At 38.7% G+C, this 17,126-nt stretch overlaps 2 protein-coding genes across 2 annotated transcripts; both read right to left on the bottom strand.

Annotated features, from left to right (window-relative positions):
- Positions 1-56: 56 nt before the first annotated feature.
- On the bottom strand, positions 57-5,217 carry isg20 (interferon stimulated exonuclease gene). Its single transcript, XM_038706042.1, has 4 exons — positions 5,118-5,217; positions 3,319-3,999; positions 2,636-2,836; positions 57-1,073 (listed from the first exon to the last, which is right to left on the bottom strand). Exons 2-4 carry the CDS (start codon positions 3,967-3,969, stop codon positions 873-875), a joined length of 1,053 nt encoding a protein of 350 aa, XP_038561970.1. The 5' UTR covers positions 3,970-3,999; positions 5,118-5,217; the 3' UTR covers positions 57-872.
- An 862-nt stretch (positions 5,218-6,079) lies between these two features.
- On the bottom strand, positions 6,080-15,486 carry pdia3 (protein disulfide isomerase family A, member 3). Its single transcript, XM_038706040.1, has 13 exons — positions 15,189-15,486; positions 13,961-14,039; positions 13,736-13,853; positions 13,457-13,564; positions 13,143-13,272; positions 12,865-12,981; positions 11,291-11,416; positions 10,910-11,092; positions 8,646-8,754; positions 7,906-8,034; positions 7,391-7,470; positions 6,749-6,806; positions 6,080-6,663 (listed from the first exon to the last, which is right to left on the bottom strand). The coding sequence occupies exons 1-13, from the start codon at positions 15,320-15,322 to the stop codon at positions 6,541-6,543; spliced, it is 1,494 nt and encodes a 497-aa protein (XP_038561968.1). The 5' UTR covers positions 15,323-15,486; the 3' UTR covers positions 6,080-6,540.
- Positions 15,487-17,126: the final 1,640 nt, after the last annotated feature.

The raw sequence follows: 17,126 nt of genomic DNA, 5'->3' as shown, positions 1-17,126 counted from the left end.
AAACATTAATATGTTTCACTTTTCACTCATTGAAAGCAAACAAAGGGATAATTTCATTTTAACATGATGCCATTTTATTCGAACATTTAAGAGCAGCTTACAATGAGAGGTAATGATATAACCATTGCAATATAACACACAACTGTTACAATAGAAAACACTTAAGGCCACAGGTACATGGAGGTAATTGCAACAGTTTAAACTTGCTTAGTCTTTTGCCCTGTAGACAGTGAAAAACATTTTAAAAGCTGCAACATATGCCGCTTTTGAGCACGCTCATAGCAGCCACTTGTGCATTTTCATGTTCTCATGTGAACAGAGATATATTAAAGAAACAAACTCAAGTGTGTTTCCCAAAATACCCATATCTGTGGTCTAAGATCAGCCTAATGTCCAATTAAAAAGTTACATTTTACCTTTCAAGTAAGAGCAGATACTGGTCGAGAACCATCATATAAGTTAATAACCCAAAATTTTAGAGCACTAAAACTCATGCTGTAAACAACAAGTCTGCAACAACTAACTCGATAACTATTTCTGTGCAGGCAAATATCTGGTATCACAGCAACAAATACGCTGTTAGGAACGCCAAACATGTTTAAAAATAATAAGTTAGTGTTTTCATTCAAGCAATCAAGTTATTTTCTCCAAAGTGATACAGATCTTCTCCTCATATGAGACAATGCAAAATCATCTTGTCACCGTGACCCATTTTGCATTTAATTTTTAAATTACTTTTCCAGACTTGATATACTTTCAAGAAGATTTTCATTCACATAATTCATAGTTATCTGAACCTGCTCTGATGGCTGTATATTGTCACTGAGGTATTTGTCACTTATTGTGACACATGCCATGAATACTCACTCCTCTCATTGGCTGTCAGCTATGACATCATCTGGCCAGTACTCATCCTGCATGTAGTGGTTTGAGGAGGCGAAGCTTGGCTCGTGTGGTGCGTCGTCGTCCCTCAGCTTGTTGTGCAGCTCCTGCTCCCACTCGCCCTCCACCAGCTTGTAGAGGTCAAGGGCAGCCTGAGCGTCCTCAACCGAACAGTGACCTCTCCTCCCCACCTGGGCAGGGAAATGCAGACACGGTGAGCATAGTTAACAACAAAGTAAACTGCATTCTTACTGGAAGCAGACTTTAAATACAGGTGCTGGTCATATAATTAGAATATCATCAAAAAGTTGATTTATTTCAGTAATTCCATTCAAAGTGATACTTGGATATTATATTCATTCATTCCACACAGACTGATATATTTCAAATGTTTATTTCATTTAATTGTGATGATTAAAACTGACAACTAATGAAAATCCCAAATTCAGTATCTACGAAAATTAAATGAAATAAATCAACTTTTTGATGATATTCTATTTCTATTTGACCAGCACCTGTATACCAACCACAATGTAGTTACACATATTTATAATCAAAGGAAAACAATTATCAGACACTCATGGAATGTTTGGTGAAAATTGTGAATTTTTGATGACCCATGTCTTCCAATTTTCTTAAATTGTGTACCAACTAATAATGGATTTTTGAATGCCAACATTGCAAAATGAAAGTTAAATCGATAATGTAATCAATGCTCTCAACCAGGTATTTGTGGAAAGGCTATATCATCAACTGTAACAGGCGGCAAACTATCAGAGTCAAAACACTCATATCTAACAACATATCAGCCAATATTTGTTTTGAAGACATTTCTGATACATTAGGAAATCAAATTTGTTTAAATACTGTGACCAATAATCGGTAATACTTTTTTAAAAACATTAACAGATATACCAAAAATCTTGATATGGACTTGTTATTTTTTAAGAACTGTGACCAAGATAAATACTGAGCAGGGCATTTCACAGTTGAAAAACAAACTAGACAGTGCTCTCTGGTGGACAAACTTCATAGTGGTGCTTTCTAAATTACATCACATATGGCTTTTGTTTTTCTGTCTTCTGATTCATTATTACTTATCATCCGACGTGTGCTGACACCAATATATCTATTATTGATTATTATCACTATGATTCCAGCCATGCCAATGTGGCCCTCTTCATTTTCAGTTAACATATTCCTTTATTTTCCTAAATGCTTTTCCTTTACCCATGCAGGAGCTGTGTAAACTTGCTGCTTTCAACAAAAGCAGACATAAGGGCTTATAGCTCGCTGGGCAACTGGTTCATGAGTCTATAACTTGACACAAAAGCTTTTTCTGGTCTACTGAGACTGCAGTCAGTGGAAAATAGTTGACTGAATAAATCCAGGGTCCCTGCTGTTTGTTTTGTACAACATATGTTGTGTTACTTGTTACATATTTCTCTTATAAAGCTCTTTGACACACTGCACAAAGCCTGTTTTGGTTCATTACTGTTAAGAATAAGGTAAATACGTCAGCAAAACAACAGAATTGTATGAGAGCATGTGAGAACCAATCAACAGTTCAAGTAGGCAATACAATGCACACCTGAGATACCTTTTAGCAGTATCAATGAAATTATTATCAGCATATAATATTTGACATAATATAGGGATACACAAATTTTTTTCTTCATGTCTTGTGGAAAAAAAGTCACATATTTACAGTGTATGAAGTCTGAAAATGGTCCTGACACTATTGAAGCCTCACCTGTATCCTCCTGTTCAGCAGCTTACTGGCCAAGATTTTGAGGGAGGGGCAGCGTTCACGGGGGAAACCGGCCAACCGGCTGAGGAGACGTGTCGTACAGGTGTCCCTGACCATGTGACCTGGATGTATAACGTCCAATGCCTCAAAATCGTTGTAGATGGAGTGGCCGACCACCACTTTGCCCTCAAGTATACTGATGATCTACAGGAACGAAGCCATGCAAGTGCAGAAGAGGACAAACGTACATAATTTGGAGTGTCAGCTGGGCAGGGTTTAAACTGGAGAAGTCTGACTAGCTTGACATTTCAATCCACTTGTATACAACGGAGCCTTATGAATGATTTAAGATGTAGAGGCAACACATAAGTTCTCTTGAACACAGCCAATATGTCCTTGTCACCTCCTGGGGAGGAGCTGGATTTGTACTTTCATGGCTACTGGTTTAACCTGCACTACAGCTTCAGTTTTTCTTTGACAATACCTCACATTTTGACATACCTGCTATGTTGCTTGCTATATTCTACATGCTGTTTTTATTAATCTGTTGAGTTATTCAATAAATAAACTGACTTCACCCAACATTAGAAGTTATCCATTTATACTCATTGGCTACGCTGACTTATTCATTGCACACTTAGTAAAAGTATCAATCAGTGGACCTCAGATCCAAAAATAAAGCTCACCTCTTCCCTGGCCTGAGTGAATGAGATGGCGTTGTGCAGGTGATGCCTCCTGATACCACTCCAGCGAGTCCTGTAGTCTGTGACGGCCTGACAGGGTTGGACATATTTATCATACAGTATGTTGCCATGATAGTCCAGGATGCTGCAGCGTGCCAGCTCGCTGCAGCGACCTCCTGGCCCCGTCCCCACCATCTCACAGTCCAACGCCACCACTGTGGTCCGGCATGAGCTGAGGCACGGTGAACTCCGACCACTGGCCGGAGGACTCACCTCGGAGGAGAAACCACTGTCTACCTCCCAGCTGTCTCTGAGGGCTGTGACTAAACTGTGGTGGTCTGAAGCTTTAGACTCAGAGAGTCCAGGTTTAGATACATCAGAGTTTTTGTTTTGAGAGTTCAGAGTGTTTTGACTTTCTTGTTCTGCTTCGCTCAAATTCGTTTTTTTGACCAGTTTATTTATATCCAGTGGTTTGTTGTGGCTGTCGGTTCTTTTCCTCTTCATGTTGGCGATGATTATCTTCTGCTGGTGTTTCTTCCTGGTTCTTGCATTCTCCATACTGTGAAGCATTATGGCTTTTTTTGCACAATATCTGTAGTTGCTGAGAAGCCCCCACGAGGTGGCTTTATTCCTTTTTGATGGCTGTGTCATCATCAACTAACAATTCTGGCCTTGCAGTCATTTCTGATGAAATAAACACAAAAACACACGTTTTTAATTAGGACGGACATTCAGCAGGTTATCATTACTAATCAAGAATTGTTTGCTTTGTGTGTGTAAATCTACATTTGCTCTGTGGAAAAAAAGGTTGTATTGTGCCTTTTGTCACTGCACCTGTTGCATAACCTTGGTTCTTATCTTACTGTGTGTACATGCAATGTGAGGGCAACATACCAAAAAAGTAAGTAAGATGCTATACACACACAGACATAACAATTACACCACATTTGGCCAATAAAATCGACTTGACAATAGGTAGAATCTTAAGAAGGGGGCAGGTGATTGACAGCAACACACCAACTCTGTGACTATGTTGTTTGCTTAATGAGTTTTACAGTCGAATTAGCTAATTAATAGTTATTTAATAAAGTTAACTTGTAAAATCTAAGAAATGTCAGATGGACTTTGTTAAGATAAGATGTGCGTAAGATAATTCCCTAGTTCAGTCGTAGACAGTACCACCAAACTACCTTCAGGTTTCATTGTAGGCAAATATAACGTTAATGTACTGTAAGGTCACTTAAACTGCGCTCGTAAAGTCTGTCTGTGAAAATGTATTTAATCACTGTTAGACTTCAGTGGTAAATCCAGCATACTGTAAGTCTAAGTTAGTATAGCTGTATGTAACGTTACGATCCACCAAATTCTCATTTTAGGACTTCTCTTGGGAAATTCTCGTTCAAAGCAAACATGGTTGCCTGCCTCGTCGACAGCGTGTGATCGTTATAAAAAGCTTATATTTATTTACAAATACTTGATTGGTGAATTATAATTAAACCGCATTGACCACTGGCCTAAGGGCTCACATAAAGGGAAACCTTTATGTAACGTTAGTGTTTAACTTAGTCGGTAGCAAAGGCCAACTATAACTTCCAGATATGTCTATGGAGTTCGGCGTTGCGTATTGGATCACCAACTGACATTTAGCTAGCTAGTCGAAGAGAGCCACGTGAAACTAAGACATTAAACATTCATTCCTCGGAAAACTATCATGGTAGAATAATATAAGATATAATGGTGTTAACGGTAAAAACACAAGAGATCATAACGACAAAAAAGGTTTAAAATGTTTTCTACATCACCTTCTCCAACACGTGTAAAGCGTGAACATGCCTGAACAAGTCCTGTCTTCTCGCCTTCTGATTGGCGCCCTCTCTTCCTCGTTTGTTCTTTAACAGGAAGCGGTCAAACAACCAAATGTCGCCGCCTACTGGTTGGAGGCGCTATTCCAATATCATTACGTTTCATCAGTACATTTCAACCATTTCAGATTTTGGCAACGGACACGAACAAGTAAAACCGGTTTTTAGAGAGATCTAAACAACGCTGTAAAAAAAAAAAATCCCTGAGGTTTGGCAATATAATTGTGCTGTGCGACTCAGCAGCACTTTTCACCAAAAAGCCATAATACAATAAAATGACATTACATATAATGCCAATTTAAACATTTCATCTTCAAGTTTGACTAAATTTACTTAATGTTACATTCTGATAAATACTTTTTTTTTTTTTTAGCAATTAATGTTGCAGAAATAGTCCTTACTGTACCTAAGTGACAATAAATTTAACACTGTGGACAATCAGTGATGTTGTAATAGCATTCCCCTCCCCCACCCTTAACCCCAAACAGTTTGTGCCATTATCTGCAGACCAAATCAAATAAAGTTAAATACAATTTTTACATCCGTTACAGCCCATTTTATGACAAGTGCTAAAATTGTTATTGATTAAATTGACCCCCCCCAAAAAATTTTTTAAAATAACTGAATAATGCTTTAATTTGTTAAAGAATCACTGATATGTCCAGCTTCTAATGTGCGGACTTCTACTTTTCATGTTATTATATGATTAATATCTTCAGGTTTTGAACAGAACAAAACAAGATATTTGAAAAACGTAACTCCTGCAACTTAAGGACATTCATTACCCTTCTTACATTATATACACCAAATGATTAATCAAGAAAAAAAGAGTGAAAGAAAAAAAAAACAGTTTTCCCTGCCAGGGCAGTATGATAGAACATTTACACTCATGAACGAGATCATACAGTTAATTTTGGTTTTGTGGGCCTTTTTATTTCATAATCCTTCCAAATGTACAAAAACAAAGACATGTTACAAAAACAAACAAAAAAAAGGAATTCACCATTACCATTATCCCCTGTGACGACGACAACAAAAACCAAAGCGACATGACTGGAGACTGGTGTCAAAGTGTATCAGCCTGCGGTGTGGTAGACAGACCAGGGGAAATAAAAATCTCAATTTTCAAAAGCTGTCCCTTCTTCCCTAAAAATTTGTTTTTGTTTTTAAACATCAGGCAGGCCCTGGCCACCACCTCGCCACCTTCCACAGTTTCCTCAGAGCAGCCGAGGACCTAAAGGGGAGCGCCGCATCTTTTGGACTTGGCATCAGAGCATTCGGTAGTTCACTAAGAGAGTGGGATATGATTTTAGTTCTTTCTTTGCATGGATTTCCCCAATCCTCTTCCTCCTGTTGTGAGCTTTTATAGCTCTGACTTGTCATCGTCCTTCTTCTTCTTCTTCTTCTTGGACTCCTCCTGCATCACCAAGGGGTTGGTGGCCTCTCTCTTCAGGTAGGAGATGAAGTCGCTCACCTCGCGACCTCCCTGAAACACGAAGCAGTGAGACGGCAATTAGAAGAGTGGATACAACATTCAATTGTTTTAAACGATGACTCGAGCCGAAACTCACCTCGTATTTCTTTGGGCTCGTCTTGCGTCCAGCGGGTGCAAAGTACAACGTGGGGAAACTGGAAAAGCAAAAGGTTGAGATGATATAAATTTCTATCATTAATATGTCCTACTGTACTGACAGCGTAGTTCTTCAGACCCCTTTATTTAAAATCTGTAAAAAAGTGATCAAGATGCCAAAAATGTCCACACACCCACAAAACATAAAATTAACTTTACAGCCTGACTGATAGGGGATTTTTGAGGTTGATACTGATATCAATATTTGGAAAATTATAACAAAAAAAAAAAAAAATCTTGATACAGATCCCTTAGATTTGTTACTTTTAAAGAGCTGGACATTTTGCAATTGAAAAGTTGTCAGTTCTCTCTGGTAGACAAAATATGTGATGGTGTCACCGTTTCCAAATTACTGGCAATTTCTTACCGGCCGACAAACACAGATACCAATACTGATTATCGGTCTAGCTCTAATTAACTTAATTTCATTGACTCTTGGTGACATAAAAAAAATAAAATGAAAAACAAACACACATCCTGAAAAAAATAAATAAAAAAAATACTGCTCCTAAAATTCAAACTTTCAAAGCTTTCTCGGGCTTAAGAGAAGCCTGAATATTTATTGTAGTGCCTCATGACTCACCCGCTAACTTCATATGGAGATGGCACGTCGTTGGCTGTGGCATCCATCTTGGCGATGACGACGTTGGGATCACCAGCAAGCTTTAAGAGCAGAGGAGAGAAACTGTTTGGATGCAGGTTCACACTCTACTTCTAGAGAGTCTAAGTTTTGTCTGGTCCTTTTTTTGGGTCGGACAACGCAAGCCAGAGCACCAATCAAACTTTTTTACTTAATGCTAGTAAAATAGTACTAGCATAAAGTGGTTTCTATGGGATAACAACTATCGTTTATATTATTTTACATACAAAAGTATAGAAATTATTGATGGACAACCCCAGGTTCCCTCCACTGTTTCACCTCAAGTTTCTCTGTCAAGCTGTTCATGTTCTTTAATGTGATTTCTTTTAATATGTAAACACTTTGCTTCAAGCTATTCTTGAGTTAAGGTCATTAAAATGCTGCTTTTATTTAAAAGTATCATCTTAATTTGGTAGATAATATTGCAGTAGCAGTAGGTTTGGAGTCTGTTCTCTCACCTTCTCTCCTAGCTCGTTGAATTTGGGCTCCAGGTTCTTGCAGTGTCCACACCACGGAGCGTAGAACTCGATCAGCACGTCTTTGCTGTCGTCATTGACGATGGAGTCGAAGTTCTCAGCCACTACAACCTGAATACAAATGACAGACGTTGCAAGTTTACCCATTACGGATTCATGAGTAGCTGTTTCCTAACTTTGGGTATTTCTCAAGATGGTATTTTAAGTCATGAGCGCGATACATTGCTTTGACCGCCCGTTTTAATTTTCACAACTCATTTACGAGCTTATGATCAGTAACCTGCATTATTAAAACACTCTTTCTGATTCAGACTTTAATTTGAGAGTCGTTTACTCCAAGTAGTACGAGCTACAGTAGATGTTTATAGGGTGTTATAAGGTACACCTGAGAGCGTATTCAAGGTCTGGCTGTATTGCAGAATCAGCATTTGTGCATATTTTCATATTCCTTAAAAATGAACAAGTCTTAGTAGTTCACATTTAGAATAAATAAACAATTGCAAACACCACTACACAGCACATATTAAGTAGAAATTAAGAATTGCATGTCCTCTCTTCTTAAACCTCCCTTTCATCTTTTTCTTAATTGATGGCATCTGTTGTAATTTCAATTATTTTATCTTGTGTTTTTGGATATTACAGACTTTGTGTTTTTATTATAAAGCACTTTGTAACGTTGTCTTTGAAAAGGTCCTATATAACTTCAGTTATTTTTATCTCACCTTGACAGGGCCGTCGTTATTTTCTGGGATGGGTTCTGATTTGAGGTATCGCTTCAACTTGCCGTCAAAGTAGTCCTGCAGGAAACGCTCCAGAGCTTTTCCATCACGACTGTTAGGAGAACAAAAATAACTTGTTTAAGTAATCAGTAGGCAAACTGAGTATTTGGGGAAAACACAGGCAGAATCAACAACATCTATATTTTGACTTTGATTAGAAGCCATTTATCAGACTCTAACGTTACAATTTCTTTTCACTTTGCTCTTACAGGCAAAAGGAAATGAGTAACTTGTATTTCTGTTCATTTAGTAGCATTCATCTCTTTTACAGATCTGTCTGGGACCACGTGAATATTGTACATTGTAATGATAGAACGATTAATCAGTCGGCTGATATCTGCATTACGAGATAAAACGGCATTAGCCGATGCCTGCACTCTGCCTGAAGATGGTGATTTCGAACCCTGTACTGTAACTGTCATGCATCCTGCTGTAAACATTTACCTAAATTTCCTCGGTCACTTTCGTCTTTTCTAAATGTTAACACACCTCTCCCATCCTAAAAGGACAGCAGATCTAATCTAAAACTATTACTGATTAGCGTCAAATATACATTGTCATACTGTAGTGAATAATATAGTTGAATGACATCCCTTCTATATCCCACTCCCCCTTAAACTAGTCAGTCTGAAATCTACAGCATAATCCAATGTATTTTTCAACTTTATTCATTCATAAAAATTCCATCTAAGTAATGTTAAGATAACCATGACTTTGTTTCGATATCGGCATTATTTTTCAGCCATCGGCTGTTCTGCTCTCGGCTGATAAACTGAGAAAAAAAATAAAAAATCCGAGATGAAAGATGTAAATTTATAGGGAAAAAATAAATAAAAATAAAAATCAGAAATTCCCTCAAATTAACGTCACAAAAAATCCAAATCACTCTGGTGTTGTCTTCTGAATACACCCAATTCACGGCAAAGTATCTAAAGTGCACAATAGTATAGTGATTGTGTGTTGTTGAAGTCCAATATAATTATCCACTGCACGCATAATACGCGACAGGTGTGTGTGTGTGATTTCTTGAAAAAAATAAAACAACACTAATTTTTGAGTGTTTCTCTCAAATGTATGAATGCAATGTCAGAATATTCAAGTTTTTAACTTGTACATTTCTGATTAAATCTCCCATATTAATATTGGAAATTCTTTTCCTCTCTCACCTGGCTCCAATTTGTTTTTTTATTACAATGGACCTTATGTGCAGTTGTACCTTTAAATCTTCATCATATTACAGATAAGAGTCCATAAAATACATAGAGAATTAGCCTACAACAAGAACACTGAAGATAATTATAAATTTACTCAATGCAATGCCACGTCGGCCGCCACGATATGAGATTTGGCCGTTAACGCGTCTTTACTCCCCTCATATCCTGACACTATCAACGTGCATTCTTCTGGGGAAAATACGGAGAATGTGCCGTTGAGAAAAAAACTCAGCCGAACACGCCCCAACTCCAATTAAGTTAACACAGACAACTAACCAAAATCTTATTAACCGTCGTAGTACCGTTTAACACCAGTGTAGCAGTCAGAGTTTGTCAACCCCGAGTTTGCTTGATAACCCGAGTTAACTTTGAATAGGTTGAACTCCCTTCATCAAGTGTAGACAACATGTTTAAATTTCATGTAAATTAAATAATGATTGTCACACAGGGTTTATTTCCTTTTGCCAATGACCATGACTTCCAATTGTTATGTAGATGTCCTCAGGCAGGGAGTCTTATTAAACAAGAAAAGTTTGGGGCAGATTGGAGAATGTGCACTGAAGTTACAGTTTCATGGCGAAGCATGGACACACCATTTAACAAAATTTCACAGCACTACAAACATTTTAAGTAACTTCCTGTTGGGGTTAGTGTATGGCTCCACAAGGCTTTGTGTGTGTCTTGGGATGATACATGCGGCGCACAAATTTCACACATCTAGGTGAAATATAGATTTGTGCAAAGTTTCGTGAGCTTGAGCACCTTTAGGCCGTCAAGAATGCGACTCATCTTGGAAAGAAGGAAAACGTTTCATGCTTCAGGCCCCAAGTATAAACATTCCAAAACATTAGAGCACCTCCTCAGGGTGTTATTTCAACATTTTTAAGTCAATTAGCTAGCCAAAAGGAGAGTGTGTGTACAATTTAATGATTCCTAATGGCTAAGCTGTGTGGTAAATGTTGATGTTACAAATTAACATTTGTCTTGACTTACGAGAACTCCTCGGTCATGGCGTATTTGTCTCCCTTGGCGGTGCGGAGGGCCACCACAGGCACTTCTCCTGAGCTGCCATCCAGGCCGAACTCAGACAAATCGTGGCTGAACGAGTTCTTGTTGGCCACGGCAAAGTTCAGCTTCTTGCCCTGATCCAGGAAGCCCTTGGCCACCTTCATCACCCTGTAAAATGTTAGTTTGGTCTGCGGTTAAAAGTCATGCTTTGAAAATGACGACGAAAGTCACATCTCAAATCAAAGGCTGCATTTAGGGACTGAAAAGTCCAACAATGGACGAACATAAGACAAATCTGATAAGAGCAAATCAGCTGCACAGTGGTGTGCAAAGAACAACCCTGGGGGTGAGTTTGGATACACCTACCTGTTCCTCCAGTAGTTGGAGCCCTTGGGATTTTTGTCATAATCAACATCATAATAAGCCACAAGCAGGTCTTTCCCCCTGATCTGGTCCTTGTTGTCGTCCGTCATGTGGGGGCAGATTCCATAGCTGAGTTGAAGAAAAATGGTAAGAATGGATCAGTTTACAAAGAAATTTAAACCAATGAGCAATACTTTTTCAGTTGGTAAAGGACAATCAGTGATATGGGTGGTTTACTGCAGTATAAAAAGTGCAAACATTTATTTTGTTACAACAAATACAGATAACAATTCTGATCACATAGTTCACATCTTTCAGAAAGTCTCCAGAAAAGCAGACAAGATTAAATATGCTGAACATACTGATGTTCTGCAGACTTCAATGTCATGCAGTTAAGTCTTCAGACAACAGACAAGGCTGTGGCAAAGTGAAAGTAAAACAAGAAAAAATAAATTAGTATTTTGCGTAATGTGGACAAAGAATACAGGCGACTCATCCGCAAACTTTGTCACTTGGCTGTTAGTGAACGGTAAGACTGGTAAACCACATGTACAGGCCATGTGTGCTTCTACTGTAATCTTGTGTTTTAGTTAAGTGTGAGATACCTGCCTTAAAATTAACAAAATGTGAAAGTAAAGCACTCATCACATATTCTGTGCAAAATATACAGAAAATACTGTGGATTCACCTTATGCCACCACCGCCTTAAAATGATTACAACGCACTGATATGGAAATGTTTTAATCACCACATTGCTTTTTAGCGCAGTCACAACACAGAACAAAAACACAGGAAACAGCATGCTAGTGGTTTCGTACTTACAGGGACCTTTGTGTTTGCATTAACCTCACAACGTCTACAAAAACCTATGCAACAGTCTGGCTACATCAGCTTATAGATGGCATAAGCCGAACCAAAAGGATCAGGCATTAGTGGGAAAGGTAAATAGGCCAAGGATCCATGTGTCTCCAATCATCATTTTTCATTATAATGAGATTGAAGATAACAATCTTCTTTCAACTGATGTGCCTCAAACACAGAGGCATCACTCTGGTTCTCAACAGTTTTACTGGCACAGTTTCAGTCTGCACCTCAGATAATGGTGTAGCCACCATGATCTGCAAAGACTGCAAATATTATGCATGTTATTTTTCTCGTCTAACAGATTCACTCCGTTATCTCATTTACTTCTAAAATAGCATGACACTAGATTATAAAGTCCAGTATTTGTTCATCAAAAGTTAAAACACTGTTCCATTACAGTCTACAGTAAATGTATGCATTTTCCTGATTTATTAAGCCATAGTCCCGGAGTTGAGAGAGAGCTGACGGTGTTTGCAGATTGGACACCTCAACTACTCCACAAGGTCCTGTTGGCACTGAGCCACGTAAGCAAATATGTGCTGTTACTATGCAAAATACGTAAATGTGTTTTACGACTGCCAACATGATCAACTGCTGTAAACGTTTTGTGCTTTGCAAATAAATAGAAACCATCATCTCTTCTGTCTAACAGCCTTGTGCTCATGCCTGAAACACAACAACAAGGATGCTGGAACAAGAAAATCAACACTCACATGTTGTCCTGGATGAACTTCTTGATTTTGTTGCTGGTGTATTTGTCCTCGCTGAACTGGACGGAGCTTTCTTCAAATTTGTTGTTGAGTCGTGGTGGACGGAACAAGACAACAGCTCTGGAAAACAAAAAAAAAGTAAATGTCACTGTTGCCTTGCTGCACCGACAGCAACTATGCTGATGATGGTGAGATCAAACATGCAATGAAGCAAGTCACTTTAACTTATTAAGTAAATATCTGCTCCTATAGACTGCCAAAAGGCAGAAAGAGCTACTTACTCTCCGTCAATGCCATGGCTCTGGAGGAGAACCTCAGAGTTGGTGTGGGCAAAGCGGTAGTTGTCCCTCAAGGCACTGGCGGCCTTCAGGTACTCTGTCTGTGCTGTGCTCTTGTCATCAGCAAAGAACCCTTTGAAGGAAAAAATTAGTCACATTCAGATCAAAATGCACCGTCCCCAAATTACACCAACATTGACTGCAGAATATTACGATGATATCTGAACAATGGTTTATTATGCGAGACAGTGGCTTGTAACACCCATCAAGATGTACCTCAAATTAATATCCAATGCTTATTCATCACTGTAACTCACCAACAACACTGGCGTCTTGGTCTGAAATAAACTTCTGAAAGTCTGCGTCCGTCTTGAGCTCCACAGAAGCTGGCCCAGCTTGCTTCTTGAGGAAACTGACAATCCCATCTACAGAGACCGAGAGGAGTGCAAAAGAACACAGAAGAAAAGAGGAGGAGAGAGGCAGAAAACAAAGATGATGACAATGATGTGACAGAAATAAGTACATATAAGGGAGTATTTGTAAGTGTAAGAACCTTGAAGACATTTTACACTGGTATACACATCAGAAGCAAATACCTGCTGTTCTGGGGCCGTCATAGGGACCAGATTCCTCTCCGTCCCTGAAGATCTTCAGCGTTGGGTAGCCACTGACACCATATTTGCTGCATGTGTTGCTGTTGGCTGTGCAGTCAACCTACAGAAAAAGAAAATAATTCACTCTCTGCAGAGATACAGAGAGTACTACAGTACAGAAAGCCACACTAAAGTGCACAAAGTTAAGTGAACTGCATTATGCAATACCTTGACCAGAGAGACAGTGCCTTTCAGGCGTGTGGCGGCTGCCTCGTACTCGGGTGCTAGCCGTTTACAATGGCCACACCTAATGGACAGAGGATATGGATCAGTCAAACAAGTTACACTTCAGCTGTATTCAGGTCTCAGCTTGGAGATCCTGAGGGAGATCTAGTGATTTCACAGTATGCAATTTGATAACTGAGGTATTTCAATAGGGTTTAAGGATGACTACAAAAGGTTTAACTGTTAAAGGGGGGGAAATGATTGACAAGATTGAAAATCGTTTAACTTTTATTAGTTAATAAACAGTAGCAGGTGTACAACTATTATTTATTATCAGTTACTCTGTTGATCATTTGATTAATTGTTTGTTCAATAAAATGTCAGCAAAAATTTAAAATGTCCATCACAATTATCCCAAGCCTGGGTTGGCATATTAATATTTCTCATCTTGTCCACGCAAGAGTCCAACACCAAAAGATATTTGGTTTATTATCATAAATTACTAAGAAAACCAGCAAACCACATTCGATAAACTGGAACCAGTCCAGTCTTGCTTGAAAAATAATCGTCTCAGTTCTAAAAAAGAACAAAATATTACATAAACTGTTTAACTTCAAAAGTTTTTATAAATACTATTCTGATCAACTTCAAAATTTATTCAACTTTGGAACACTGGTTCTACGTCACAGTTTCTGCAGACCAATCAGAGGAGGACACCAAAACTTCCCTGGCCAATCAGAACGTTACAACAGGTAAAGGACACTCCCCTAACTTCCTTATTCGCACGTAGTTTCCATTGATAAGGATTCAGAGCAGTAATAAATACGAGACATAACGTTAACGCTCTATAATTTGTACACATAAATATTTCATTTACTGTCAAAGCGACTTATAATATGCCTACCAAAAATAACGTTAGCTGGCCTACACCTTTCCACTTCTAGCTAACATGCTAACGTTGGTGACTAGCCAATAAACCAGAGAGATTTTGACAGCAACGTTACAGACTCTGTTAATGTTACACGCAGAGATGAAGTCTGCAATTTATACAACGAATGCAATAATTTAAGAAGACAGTAGAGATACGTTCACAGTGTTAAGTCCTGGAAGTGAGCGTCCGTTAGCTGAACTGCTCACCACGAAGCAAGGAACGCTAGCATTAGCTTATTTAACGATTGCAAACAGTTAAATCGTTCATATACTCTGCTTCTTAAAACGTAAAAAGACTCACCAAGGGGCGAAAAATTCCACCAGAGCGAGTCCGTGGTCTCCAATCTTGTTTTCGAAGTCATCATCCGTGTAATCGAGCACATCACTGGCCCGGGTAAACCCGGCGAGGGCGACCAAAAAGATCAGCCTCAACATCGCACCCCGCACAAGCTAGAAGACACTATTTGTTAAAAACAAAAAAAAAAAAGGTTGAGTTGCAAATTGTGTCCGTGGCAGCCCCCTTCTTCAGCGACCTGAAAGTCAAGGCTGCAAGCTCCTCGGACAGGGCCAAACGCAGACTGGTCGATAGAGAAAGAGAAAGAGATGGGAGGGAGGCGGTGAAGATGTTCAGGCAGGCAGCGGAACCGCTCCTTACCACAGTGTGGCAGACTCTCATTGGTCTATCCGACCCGTCAATCTACTTCGACCAGCCAATGAGAAGCAGGAAAATGAGAGTTCGTCCTGTCAGAACCAATCACAACTCAACGAAATCAAAGCTCCTGTCTAACATGCGGAAGTTATTCACTATTCAATAGTTCACTGCTTAAAGTAGTGGATTTCTAATGAACTGCAAACAACACTAAATGTGTCGATTACAGTAAGTTATGTTATTTAATATGGACATATACATACAAGTATACTGCCCATGTATAAGAAACCAAAAACACAGTTACAACTAACTTCTGTCATGTAACTTTAGTCTACAGTAAACCCAGAGACGTTTTGGGCATTTTGCCTAGCAGACATCAGTCAATGTTATACGATAAGAGTTACTTTACTGGGAATTTATAGGGAAATTAGTTGAAACATCTAAACATCCAGGAACATTTCCCCCAGCTTCCAATATTGCAAATTGCCATATTGCACGTAACATGTCATGTATACAGAAAAGCACAGCAAAACAAGTACAAACGTAAAACTGTAAACTATATCGACGATGACACAATAAAGTCTAAGACCTGTTTCCAATGTTGGTCCTTGATGCCTGGAGAGTAAAGATGCAGGAGTCATAAAGCAACACTATAAATAACTGGGCTACATCTTGATATATGAAGTCCCTCCAGGTCAAAAAAAAAAAAGAAAAAGTTACATACAAACTATAACTAGGATGGTAATCACTCTCAAGTTTCCTGTTAAACATAATTTGACCCTTTTTGTTTTAATTTTGCACCCTACTTTTTAAATGACAAGAGAGAAGTGAAGGAACAAGCATGTCTTAGATAATTTTCATATTTTATTATAGATTCTTTTATGACAGACACAGACAGACAGACAATGTGACAATACGAGAACATAGCTATTGCACAGACGTGTGGAAGGAGGGAGGGTTAGTGTTTAATTTGTGTTTATTTTATGCATGTGTTTCTATTTAACACATAGTATGTCCATAGGAAAACATGCATGCACATGATCTAACATCGTCACATACTTTGCTCCAATAGCTAAATCCATTTTCAAGATCTTTTAAATTGTACCTCTGCCTACATCCCAGAAAGCCTGAACAGCTGGACAGAGCCATTGAGAGGGCATGACGGTGTCCACCTCCCACAACCATGCCAGCATAAGCCTGAGTGTTTGATCAATCTTTGCTCTGTGAACTATTTGTATTACCCCAAATCATCACATTTGGGCAGTGATACTGAGTGACTCGAAATGTTGTCCCACTCAAGTGGGAGTGAGTGTGATACCCAGGTATTGCTTCTATGTTTTCAGTGTCTGGATATTACTACTGGGGGAGGAAAGGAGAACAAGCTTGTATATTATGCATAAAACCATTCCCCTCTCATTTGCAAGCTTTTTTAGGCTGTTAACCAGGTGTTCATGCACGTATGGTACCCTTTGAGGTTATTTTTACAATTATAGATTTTATCTGCAAATAAGAGAGAAAAGAAGATTCATTCAGATTGAATTTTGTTATTATTTCTAAAAAGAATAATTATGCTATTGTCCTTCTCAACTT

This window comes from Micropterus salmoides, unplaced genomic scaffold (genome assembly GCF_014851395.1).
Source record: "Micropterus salmoides isolate LMB-PRFRI ecotype aquatic unplaced genomic scaffold, ASM1485139v1 Ms_hic_scaffold_8, whole genome shotgun sequence".
NCBI classification, from domain to species: Eukaryota; Metazoa; Chordata; class Actinopteri; order Centrarchiformes; family Centrarchidae; genus Micropterus; species Micropterus salmoides.
Note: the sequence above shows the minus strand (reverse complement) of the source record. Positions and strands in the feature narration are given on the sequence as shown.